The following is a 13,149-nucleotide window of genomic DNA, read 5'->3' as shown; positions in this document are numbered from 1 at the left end:
ACTTTAAACATACACATCAATATTTTTTATTAAGGCATCAAATTTTGATTATAATTTTTTTACTATGTTGAAACAAACAAAAAAGTTCATCATTATATGTTGCAATCAATATGAGCAAACTTTTGATGGTAAAAAAAAGGTCATATGAATAATGCAAATAAAGACAACATTTATATCCCAATACTTCTCAAATACTCCATATCAAGATACTATTGAAACATGAAATCATTCAACTTTACACTATGAAAACCCTGCTCGAGCCTAGTCTTAAATTCAAATGTATAATCACTGAAGGGACCAAAATTGTAATGCCCCGAAAATGAAAGGACTTGATGACGCCGTGAATTCATTTTTCCGACCAAATCACACTTAACGATTTAGGTGTATCCATCTTCTTCTTCTCCTCTTCTTCTTCTTAATTTGGTCGCTAAAAAGTCTCTCGTCACCTCACTATCACTGCTCCCAATTCTTCATCGGATCTCTCCCACTCTCTCACTATTTAAATTCACTTCCCAATAAATCTATACAGATACTCTGAATCGACCGGAAAATCTCAGATTCAAGCTGCACCACTACACCCGCGCTGGTTGGTTGATTGATTGATTGATTGATACAACACAGATGGCTTCACCAATCGATATGCATAAATTGTTCAAGCCCTCTACCCCGCCGCCACAGCAGCAGCATCCCAATTCCAACCCTAATCCGCCTCAGAGCTTCCCCAATAACGTTGCCAATACTAATTCTAACCCTAATTTGGCCTCCGCCCCTTTCCCGGTCCCATCGGCCTCGTATCCGCCGCCCACCGGCGCCGGAAGTGGGCCCTACTCTTATTCCCCCCAGACGCCTCCGTACCATTACCACCCGGTCTACACCCCCTACTCCAACCCCCCTCCACATCAGGACTTTGCTAATGTGCACCCTCAGAGGTCCATGTCTTATCCCACCCCGCCGCTCCAACCCCAACCGCAGTCCCCTAATAGTAATTTCCAAAACCCCCAAAACCCTAGCAATCCAGGTGCTCGTTTGATGGCGTTGCTGAGCGCGCCGCCATCTACCTTAGAGGTTCCGCAGCCAATGGCTCAAATCCACCCCTCTTCCTCCTCGGCCTCCGATTTTTCGATGCCACAGGGCCCTGTAACGCGGATGCCGAGTAGTAAGCTGCCCAAGGGGAGGCATTTGATCGGAAATCATTTGGTTTACGACGTAGATGTTAGATTGCCTGGAGAAGTGCAGCCTCAGCTTGAGGTCACACCCATCACTAAATATGGGTCGGATCCTGGGCTTGTTTTGGGGAGGCAAATTGCGGTTAATAAGACTTATATCTGTTATGGTCTGAAGTTGGGGGCCATCCGGGTGCTCAATATTAACACTGCTTTGAGATCCTTGCTTAAGGGTCTAGCGCAGGTACCTACCTTCTTTTCACTTAATTGTGTAAAAAATTGTTACTTTTGTTTCCCTTACCTGATTTATCTGATTATTAGTCTAAACCTGTTGGTCAAACATAATTTAGTTTATAAGTACTTATGATTGTGTTTTATATAGCTTGCATCTCCAAATTTGTTTTGGTTGGTTAATGGTGTGATGCAATTAAAAGTACTCTTTGTAATGAAAGTTCTAATCTAGAAGGTTTGTGGGACATTTTTGAAAGGTTGGGCTTCTGCTTTGGGAATATACTTTTACTAAATGTACAATCTTTCTTGATACCAATGTGTGTGATACTGCCGGAATTTGGTAGTTATGACAGCGACTATTTATTTATCCTGAAGGCTAGTCAGTAGGTCCTTGCAGCCGTTACTATATGTTCATTGCCTTGTTACCTAGAATTTTTGCATTTGTTTTTATGATATCACATGGCATGAATCGCATGATCTGTGGTAAAATTACGCTATTGAAATTTTATGTGGTAATTTTGAAGTGACATGTTTCATTTCTTAGCATGACTCACCAATGGCATTCATAACCTGTCTTGATTTATGTCTTGAATGTTGAACTTTCTTGCAGAGAGTCACAGACATGGCTTTTTTCGCAGAGGATGTTCACCTTTTGGCTAGGTATACTATTTGCCATGTGTTTTTATAGTTTGTAGCATTAAATTTGTCCTGAACATACCAATTTGCTCCCACACAGTGCAAGTGTGGATGGACGGGTTTATGTGTGGAAAATAACAGAAGGCTCAGATGAAGAAGATAAGCCTCAAATTACTGGAAAGATAGTTATTGCCTTACAGATTACTGGAGAGGGGGATTCTCTCCATCCTAGAGTTTGTTGGCACTGTCATAAACAAGTATAATGCCCGTTTACATTTTGTAGTTGTGTTTTTATGCCTCGCTGTCACAATAATAGTTAACCAAGTAAATTTGTCCATTCAGGAAGTTCTTGTTGTGGGAATCGGAAGACGTGTTCTGAAGATTGATACTACAAAAGTGGGAAAAGGTGAAAAGTATTCAGCAGAGGAACCCCTTAAATGTCCAATTGAAAAGTTGATTGATGGTGTCCAACTTGTTGGCAGCCATGATGGAGAAATAACTGACTTGTCTATGTGCCAGTGGATGACGTCTCGCTTGGTATCGGCTTCAGTGGATGGAACGGTTTGTATTTAAAATCTCCTCTTACCTGAAGGCATTTTATTTAGTATCTTCTTTGAGGACTAGCCTGGATTGATATGAATAACGCTATCTCAATCTACAGTAGCTACTACTCCTTCCGTCCCATAAAATAGACTAGTTTTACCGTTTTGGGCCGTCACTGAAAATTAGAAGAATTCGAAATAAGGAAACTGACCCCACTATCCACTAACACTACTTCCACTACATTTTCTTCTTCTTTCTCTTACTTTACCCATTGCGCATTTCAACCTGTTCCGTTTGCTATTTTTATGGGACAAAGGGAGTATTACTTTTCATGCTATAACATGGATAGAGTGGATATTCTTCTATGGATCAAATATATTAGTACTATCTGATCCATCTCTTTTTCATTTTTACATCTATGCTCTATTTTCTTTATAGTGTGATCATGTTTCCAAGAAAGCAAAATAGAGGCCATGATTGGAAGTTACTTGAAGATTGTGTGTAATGACTATTGTTATATATTTAACATTACGTTTGAATTTAATGAGCATAGGCAGTCGACCCTGGGACGAAATTTTGTATGCAAAAAGCTATATGCCATAAAAAATGATAACTTTCCAAAAACTAAAGATGATGGTATATGAGGATCCAATGATGAATCAATTTTTGGATTGCATAAAAAATCATAAAAGTAGATCCTTATTTATCTGTACCACATGCGTGGAGTATGGATATTAATACTTGGTTGATGACTTATTATTATTCTTTGCTAGCTTAAGAGCAATGATGTGAGAGTACCAAGTTCATTTTTGTAATGAAAACAATGCAGATGAAGAAAATTTGGAGAAATAAAGATGGGCTTGAAAGTTTCAAAGCAATAATCCCTACCTATTCTTATAATGAACTAATTGAAATAACATGAACAGATAATATATGGGTGAAAAGTAACACCTATGACAGATATTCCATTAAACAAGAAAACTATAAGTATGGGAAATATAAGAAGCTGAAAGTGTGGGGAAAGAAGGGAAAATGAATACATGAATGGAAGAAGTGACAAAGGCACTTTTCTGAACTACAAAGAATGAAAGAACATTTAAGGTTGAATGGTAACTGATAAACCTTGAACTTGGGGATTCTTTGAAAGAAAACCTAATATACAATGACATAATTTGCAGAGACCTGGTGCCTTGAGGGCACATGCCCCTAATTATGTTAATCACTGATTGTGGAAAGTTGCACTGGGAGTGCTCCTCATTTCTTGCCCCACAGATCACTGTTCTTGTAGTCGTCTCATGCATGCTCAACAAACATTTCAAAACTTATTTGAAGTTTATGTATTTGGCTGCTGCTTGTAGGTTGCTTAATCAGCTGGATATCTATATCCTGCATATATTCAACTCCATCTGTCCCACTACAAGAGATTGACTTTCCTTTTTGTGTTATCCCATTACAAGTGATCAATTTCTCATTTTAGCAAAAAACATCTTTATTTTCTCTTACTTTATTCTCTCTCCTACTTTATTCTTCTTTATCTCTCTACTTTATTCCCTCTCCCACTTTATTCTCTCCCCACTTAACTCATTAAATATCATTTCCTTCAATCCTATGCCGAAAACAAATTGATTACTTGAGGTGGGACGGAGAGAGTAGTAGATAAGGAATTGTGAATAACTGCCTTACTTATATCATCTGCATACTTAATTGCAACTTAAGTAAAAAAGAACCTTCTTCGATTGTGTATAGTTTACTCATACATTATCCTAATATAAGCATGATTGATTTCCAGAGCATCATCCGCTTTATTTGGAAAGTTCGTAGTGATCAATTAAGCAACCTCTATGACTAATTGCATAAGAAGTTTTACATTAAAATCTTCTTTAATACTACTCCCTCCATTTCTTAAAAGTAGAAACTTTGGAAACAGCACGGGTTTTAATGTAAAATTGGTAAAGTAAGAGAGGAGGAGAAAAAGTGGGTAAAGTAAGACATATGATGAGAAAAAGTAGTGGAATTAGTTTTAGTGGATTGTGTGGTCCATTTCCTAAAGTGGGGAGTTTCTATTTTTAGGTAGCGGACCAAAAAGGAAAGAATTTCTATTTTTAGGAAACAGAGGGAGTACAATACAAACAGCATAAAAACTTTCACATATACTTGGAGTTTGCAATGATGTTGAGAAAGTATGTAAACTCTCTGTAATTTCCTTTTATTCTGATGATGGGTTTGCCCTTAAATAATCACTTGATAACTAATTGGTACTTGCATAGTTAGCTGTCCTGAGTATGATAGTTCTGGTCATGCTTATACCTGTTCTGATTGTAACCACAGATAAAGATTTGGGAGGATCGCAAGTCAACTCCAATTGCAGTTCTCAGGCCACATGAAGGACAACCTGTCAATTCCGTGACCTTTGTGGCTGCTCCTCATCGCCCAGATCATATCATACTTATAACTGGGGTACATACAGTTGGGATATAATTCATGTTCTGAATTTATTAGTTACTTTATACTTACACATCTTCATTTGGACTTTGTTCTTAATTTTTGCATTGCACTCAATTTTCAAAGTGTTCATGCAGGGCCCCCTGAATCGGGAATTGAAGATTTGGGTTTCAGCAAGTGAAGAAGGGTGGTTGCTTCCTAGTGATGCAGAATCATGGCATTGTACCCAGACGTTGGAATTAAGAAATTCAGAGGGTCGACTAGAAGAAGGTTTCTTCAATCAAGTAGCAGCCTTGTCACAAGCTGGCCTTCTTTTATTGGCAAATGCCAAGAGAAATGCTATTTATGCTGTGCACATGGAATATGGCCCTAATCCAGCAGCAAGCCGTTTTGATTATATAGCAGAATTCACAGTCACTATGCCAATACTTAGTTTTACAGGGACAAGCGAAGTACGACCTCATGGTGAACAAATTGTTCAAGTATATTGTGTTCAGACACAGGCTATTCAGCAGTATGCTTTGGACTTGTCACAGTGTCTGCCACCCCCTACAGAGAATGTAGTCTATGAGAAGACAGACACTAGCGTCTCACGGGATGCTGGAAGCATTGAAGGGATTGCTAGTGTGGAGCCTTCTGGCAGTAAACCAGCCGAGATTTCTATATCTAGCACAGCTCCCAAGGCAAGCGTGCATGAAAGTAGCTTTGATAATGCATCGGCCGTTAGGTACGCTGTTGGTGCTGTTTCTGGTGAGTCACCAGTCACACAAGAGTTTGCTACCTCAAGTATGGAGTCCAAACAAGTTAATTTGTCCAGAGCTGCTAATGATACTGATATTTCTCTTGCCACTTCAACTCCACTCCCTCTGAGTCCCAGGGTTTCTAGAACTCTATCTGGTTTTAGTCGATCAAGCAGCATTGAGCATGGTTCGCCAGGTTCGGAGCAGAAAGTGATTGAGTATTCAGTGGATAGACCAATAGATGGTGTTCATGGAAACTTGCCTGCTGTTACTTCATTGGGTGATGATTCACAAGATGATATTTCTGCTGCTCCCAACCATCCAATCAAGTTCAAACACCCAACTCATTTGGTAACTCCTGCTGAGATATTGATGGCCACTTCGTCCTCTGATGTTAACCACACAATTGAGCCTCAAAGTGAGGGCGACCATAATATTCAAGACGTGGTAGTTAGCAACGATACAAGGAATGTTGAGGTAGAGGTCAAAGTTGTTGGCGAAACAAACTTTAGTCCAAGTAATGACATTGGGCCCCGAGAAGAACTTGAGGCTTTTGTGCCAGAGAATAGGGATAAAATCTTTTGCTCTCAAGCTTCTGATCTTGGAATGGGGATGGCTCGGGAATGCCGTGCCCTATCGCCTGAAATTTACGCTGTGGAGGAAGCTAGGCAGGTTAGTGGGACAGCTGGAACAGAAGCAGATACCCGATCCTCTACCATAGTTGAAGAAGAAGGTCATGACTCTGTAAAGGATGTGATTCAAAGGGATGACGATTCTTCAACTCCTCTGCCAGCTCAACCAACTGCACCAACTACGAAAGGGAAGAAGCAGAAGGGAAAGAATGTGCAAGGATCAGGCCAATCTTCACAATCACCTAGCGAGTCCAGTTCAACTGATTATCCTGTTGAACCAGGTGTTAGCTCTAGTACTCCTCAGCAGGAAACTGGAGTTTCACAAATGCTTCCAATGCAAGAGATGCTGAATCAGGTGATTTTTCTATCCTTTTTTCAGTACTTATGACATATCTTGCTATAATTATATTTTAGTACCACTGTGATTGTGGTAGTCCTTTTTATAATTTGTAATGTCTGCAGTTCTTTTTCCTTTTGTGAGTACTTTGTCCATATAAATTATAAGTTTTATACTAGTCAGTTGCAGGGATTTTGAGAATTCCTCACTCATGATGACTTGTATTTCCAAGTTGTGGGATCACTGGGATGACTCTTGTTGTTGTCACCTTGTCACTAACTGAAATTAAGTAATTTACGATTAGCTAATCATTTGAATTAAGCATTAATCCTGTATTGCGATAAAATGTTTGCATAAGGTTTGGCTTTCCCAAGGCAAACTGAAATTATTTCTCATCATTTCTGCAATTGATCACTTTTACTTTCCAACTTGAGTACCTTCACGGAAAACATAATGTCCATATTGTCAAGTTGGATACCTGATTATGGGAACATATGATTTGGAGCTAATGCTCGACATATATGTTGATCTATGTTTTTTTGATAATTTTTCAATGCTTTGATTTGGTTAATCTACTGTCTTATATGTTTGACATTCAAGTACTTTCATTGTATGTGGATTAACTGTGTCTTGATGCATTGACCTATTGCCATTTCTTCATTTCCTTTTCATGCAGATTGTAAGCATGCAAAATGAAATGCACAAGCAAATGGCAATGATGGTTGCTGTTCCAGTTACCAAGGAGGGAAAAAGACTTGAGGCAGCCTTGGGAAGGAGCATGGAGAAAGCTGTCAAAGCCAATTCTGATGCTTTGTGGGCTCGTCTTCAAGAAGAAAATGCAAAACAGGAAAGAGCAGCAAAGGAGCGTATGCAACAGCTAACGAATACAATCAGCAATTGCTTAAACAAAGACTTACCCGCTATTGTGGAGAAAACTGTCAAGAGAGAACTGACCACAGTTGGGCAATCTGTGGCACGGACCATTACTCCGGCCATTGAGAAAATAATTTCCACTTCTATTACAGAGAGCTTCCAGGTTAAGATCTCAGTTTGTTTGTTTCTCTTTTGTTCAACTTCAACCAATTGGAACTCACATAATTTTTGTGATCAGAAAGGAGTTGGTGATAAAGCTGTAAATTTGTTGGAGAAATCAATCAGCTCGAAACTTGAAACTGTAGTTGCTAGGCAAATCCAAGTTCAGTTTCAAACTTCTGGCAAGCAAGCTCTTCAGGTATTGAAAAACAATGAAATTGACTTTCTACTTCTGATGGTTGCATGCTTTATTTCTTTTGGTGATTATGAAGTTAGCAACAACAAAGTCGGTTCTGGTAATTGTTAGGAGAATCTAAGTGAATGGATCAAAGTTGTGGTTCATGCATAGTCACACTCAATTGCATATTGTACTCCCTCTTTGTTTTACTTTCAATTGAGGGTTGTAGTTAGAGTGGGAAATACTGGATTTTCAATTAGTGGGAAAAATCATTTTTTCCCAGTAGAATTCCTGTACTGCGTCACAGCTTCAGGACTTTCACTACTCTTTTGTATATTAATTTCTTTGGGGGAAGTCTTATATTCCTTCTGTAGTTTCTTACTTGCTGTGTCAATTCATTTTTATGACCCAGTCTCACTTTGTAATGCAGGACACCCTGAAATCAAGCCTGGAAGTTTCTGTAATCCCTGCATTTGAGATGTCATGTAGGACCATGTTTGAGCAGGTTGATACAGCATTTCAAAAAGGAATGGTTGAACATACGTCAGTGGCTCAACAACAATTTGAGGCGTCACATTCTCCGTTAGCCCTTGCACTAAGGGTACTAAAGTTAACGCTGTGTAATTCTGATGTTTCAATATCCCCTCTGTACTTCATATCCACCAGACAGTAATTATATCTTACTGTTCAGGATGCTATAAATTCAGCATCATCAATGACTCAAACTTTGAGCAACGAGTTGCTTGATGGCCAAAGAAAATTGTTAGCTATTGCTGTATCTGGAGCCAATTCTAAAGCTCCAAATCTGTTAAGCCAACTAAGTAATGGTCCTTTGGGTTCGCTCCATGAGAAGGTTTGCTGTTTTTATCTTTCTTTCTTGGCTCTGCAGTCTGTAATCTGTAAAGCATACATTCTTTTCTGTTCTTAAGCTATCTGATCTGATAAAAGGTTTTTCTGTTTTAGCTTGAGGTTCCTCCTGACCCAACCAAAGAGCTATCTAGACTGATGGCTGAGCGCAAGTATGAGGAAGCTTTCACTGCTGCCCTACAGATGAGTGATGTTAATACCGTATCATGGTTGTGTTCTCAGGTACTGTTTGTGCCGATGTTAGTAATATGCCTTCATATTCTGAATTGTTCAGGTTTAGTTTGGTAGCTTTGACCCATGGTTGAAGCATGGTGAAGCTAATTGCTAGATTTACCAATAAAGATTATAGCTAGGAGGGTTTAAGGACTTGGTCAAACTCGAGATGAAATGTGATATGGACCTAGGACTCACTTCGTGTCTCCTGATTGAAGGTTTCACTTGAGAATTGAAACTGGGGAAGACTGAGTATATTTTTTCATTTGAGAAAAAGATAACTTAGATAGAAAACTATAAATAATTTGCAGTTTGGATATATGAGAAGTTTGTGTGAAATTGGATTACTAGCAAAAACATTTTTGTGCTGAACTAGTGCTATTTGACTTTGATAAAATAGGGGATCTAATGAAAATTGTTGTGTAGGTCTAATATGATTCCACACTCACTATACTCTTTTCAGATCTCTAATTGAAACTTGCTAAACTTAGCTTGAGCCTGCCCTATATTCTAGTATTTATCTGCATTAAACTGCAGAGAGTTTTTAATGGAAATACTGTTGTAGTCTAATGTATTTTTCTGGTTTGGGGCAGGTTGACTTACCCGGAATTTTGTCGGTGAATCCTCTTCCTTTGAGCCAAGGTGTACTTCTCTCCCTTCTACAGCAATTGGCTTGTGATATCAGCAAAGATACACCACGGAAGTTAACATGGATGAGGGAGGTTATGACTGCAATAAATCCAACTGACCCGATGATTGCAGTGCACGTACGCCCAATCTTTGAGCAGGTGTATCAGATCTTGAATCATCAGCGCAACCTTCCAGCGATGGGTGGTACTGAACTTGCCAATATTCGCTTGATCATGCATGTCATTAATTCCATGCTCATGAGCTCCAAATGAATGATGTGGGTTTAAGTGCCTAAATCTTTTGCCTTTTTCACAGAATGGTAGGAAGGAACATATATAGCAGCAAGCAGTTTGTGTGAATTTTAAGTATGCAGGTTTTAATGAGTTTTTCCATATGCAATTTTGTAATGTGTACACTGTCATCTTTCATTTGTTTGTTATATATGCAATGAAGGGTTGGAGTAAGTGGGTTGGTCGCCCTACTTTATTAGTACTAATTTATTCTTATTTTTCACATGCAAATCTAGTGATTGGAGTTAGAATATACAGTGAAAAGTTGAACAGGTTTGAACAATGGGGAGTGGGAATGCGCATTTAACTTTTTGGTCTTCCATACATCGCCTTCTTCCATCTCACTAGCTGCTTCGTTTCTTAGAAGCATCGTTATCATTTAAATATTTGAAATTCCACTTTCAGAAACTCTCTAAACACGACAATTCCATTATTAGCTCAAAATTTGGTCACTATGTTTTGTTCAAAAAGGACTAAGTTAATGCTTGATACAATGGAATGATAATTTCATTTCATTATTTTCATTATTGTGTTTGGTAAGTGCAAGAAATATATAATAAATTTGTTATTCTTCGATTGATTTCATTTTTATGTTTGGCAAATACAAATAATATAGAATGGAGTGGAATAGTGTACACATGGGGTGTTAGGTTTGCAAAATTGTATCCGCGATTAAATTTGTAGTGTGTTTGGTTCATGAGATTCAACCCCACAACTCAATACTAGATAGATAATCATGGATTAATTAGTCATAGCTAACCCCTATGACTAAAACAATCTCACGACTCAATCCTAGATTGTATCTTGGTATTATTTTATCTTGGAAATCAAATACCACCATACTAAACACATATGCAAAATAGACAGTAACAACATATACTTATTCTCACACTACACACATATGCAAAATAGACAGTAACAACATATACTTATTCTCACACTACACACATATCCATTGTTTTCATCTTTCTTGAATTGAAACAAAAGATATTGTGACAATTACAATTCTATGCTTGAAATAGTGTGGGTAGCCTACCCCAACACGTCAATACGCCTTTGCTTTAGAAAGCAAGGTTGCGGTTAGCGTCTATTTCATTAGAAAAATTGTACTTCCTTTTGTTCCATTAAAAATAAAATATTTTTTTTTATCATTCCATTAAAAATTAAGTATATCCTAAAATAAAAATAATATTATCTCTATTTTTTCCTCTGTCTTATTTTACTCTTTCTTTATTAACTCATAAAATAACTTTGTATCAAATCTCATGGCAAAAATCAAATATTTCATATTTATTAGGATAGAGGAATTATGTGTGTGAACAATAGAGCCTATACCAACATGTACACCATAGATTTAACAAGGTTGTGTGTGGATTTTTGCAATTATTAAAACTCTCAAAATTTTAGTTTTATTATAAAATTAAGATGGTATTGAATTAAAATATAATATAATATTATATTATATTATATGTTGTATAATTATGTTAAAATTTAAACTAAGAAGAAAGGAGAATGGAATGGAATGACATTCCTTTGGCTAAAATGGAAGTAGAAGATATTCCAATGGGAATGACTTTTTTTTATCTATTCTCATTTTCCACATGATCTAATTTATGTGAAATTGTATCTACTGTAACATCCGGAAAATTATTCAATGACAAGAACGCTCGTGAATTTGATATTTAAAAGATCGCCTATGCATTTTATCATTTTTTTCCAACGTACTAGCAAAAAATTCAACTACGCCATCGATTGAAAACATTTATACGCCATCAATTGAAAACATGTATACGCCAAATTAATACTCATCCGTCCCACAATACGAGTCATATTGGGTGTGAGCACGAGTTTTAAAAAGAATAGTAGGTTGGAAAAGTTAGCGAATATGAGGTCCACTTTTTTTAAGTGATTTTATATAAAATATGGGTGAAGTGAGTTAGTGAAAGACATACTTATAATTTATGTTTAAAATGTAATACTATGACTCTTATTATGGGATGAAAAAAATAGTAAGATGTGACTTTTTATTGTAATACGAAAAGAGTATTTATATTTAATCTGATGAATCTACTTCCATGTTTTATCGTCTGGAATTCGAAAGAGATTTAAAAAAACGTGGATCAAATATTGCCAGAAGAAAGAAGATAAATTTTACTCCCTCCTTTTTCTGAAATTAGGAACTGTAAAATATGACACGCCTTTTAATGCAAAATTGGTAAAATAAGAAACGAAAAGAATGTTTGAATAAAATAAGAGCGAAAGAATAAAAAATAATGTAACTAGTACTAGTGGATTGTGTGACCATTACATAAAATAAAGAGTTTTTACTTTTTAAAAAAATAGACTAGAAAAAAGAAAGAATTTTTATTTTTAGAAAATGAACCGTACATATTAAGAGCATCCACAATGGATGCCCGATCTCACGCCCGATTGGCCGAGATCGGGCTCGGGCATGATCGGGCATCCATTGCAAGTCTCGGGCATGCCCGAGGACGACCGAGAGTTCGGTCGCGCCCCATCTCTTGCCCGATCCATCGGGCGTGAGATCGGACGCCCATTGCAGGCCGATGCCCGAGACCGAGCCCGATCATTTTCAGTTTTTTTTTTTTTTTTTTTAATTATTTAAACCCTAATTAAACCACTACAAGTACTCCATTTTTCTTCACTTTTCACACACCAAATCTTTCACTCTCTCTTCTCTATTTCTAATTTAGTATTTTAGTTTTAATGTAGTTTTTTTTTAGATAAGTATGATGTAGTTTCACTTTTAAATTAGGTAATGCGTTTTTTTTTTGCATTTGTGGTGTTTAATATAATATATTTTGGTATTTTAGTTTAATTAAAAATAAAATTAAAAAACAATGATTTAAAATTGGAATGAAAAACGGATAAGAGATAGGGCATCCACTAGAACTCCATCATTGCAGAAAGATAGGACATGCTGATGTGGTAACCACTAGGGCACTAGGACTTTCACTAGGGCATCCATTGCTCTAATGTGAAAGTACAAATTTTATATTAAGTGAATTTTAAAAAAAAAAGGAAATGTGAATAGATGAGGGAGGTTATCGAAAAAAAAGTAACGCGCCAATTGCTCCAAAAATAAAACAAGTTGCGAAGCAGCCACCGAAACCGCAATCCAATGTGCCATCTTCGCACACAGAGCATTTTCAGTGTGGGCCCTCATGACTTGCATATAAACCGTTCAGCTATCA

General features: G+C 37.3%; 1 protein-coding gene across 1 annotated transcript; it reads left to right on the top strand.

Moving 5' to 3' along the window:
- Positions 1 to 283: 283 nt before the first annotated feature.
- On the top strand, positions 284 to 10,108 carry LOC125186920 (enhancer of mRNA-decapping protein 4-like). Its single transcript, XM_048083408.1, has 12 exons — positions 284 to 1,407; positions 2,005 to 2,054; positions 2,131 to 2,287; positions 2,373 to 2,591; positions 4,902 to 5,030; positions 5,153 to 6,742; positions 7,401 to 7,760; positions 7,836 to 7,955; positions 8,365 to 8,535; positions 8,626 to 8,787; positions 8,898 to 9,023; positions 9,608 to 10,108. The coding sequence occupies exons 1-12, from the start codon at positions 622 to 624 to the stop codon at positions 9,914 to 9,916; spliced, it is 4,179 nt and encodes a 1,392-aa protein (XP_047939365.1). The 5' UTR covers positions 284 to 621; the 3' UTR covers positions 9,917 to 10,108.
- The last annotated feature ends 3,041 nt before the right edge of the window (positions 10,109 to 13,149 follow it).

Source organism: Salvia hispanica, chromosome 5 (genome assembly GCF_023119035.1).
Source record: "Salvia hispanica cultivar TCC Black 2014 chromosome 5, UniMelb_Shisp_WGS_1.0, whole genome shotgun sequence".
NCBI lineage: Eukaryota > Viridiplantae > Streptophyta > Magnoliopsida > Lamiales > Lamiaceae > Salvia > Salvia hispanica.
This window is presented reverse-complemented; position numbering and strand designations above follow the sequence as displayed.

Bases quoted from the DNA above. Each gene is read 5' to 3' on its own strand.
- LOC125186920 (XM_048083408.1), top strand. From the start codon at position 622: ATGGCTTCACCAATCGATATGCATAAATTGTTCAAGCCCTCTACCCCG. The intron at 1,408-2,004 runs GTACCTACCTTC...ACTTTCTTGCAG, and splicing joins TGCTTAAGGGTCTAGCGCAG to AGAGTCACAGACATGGCTTT. The intron at 5,031-5,152 runs GTACATACAGTT...GTGTTCATGCAG, and splicing joins ATATCATACTTATAACTGGG to GGCCCCCTGAATCGGGAATT.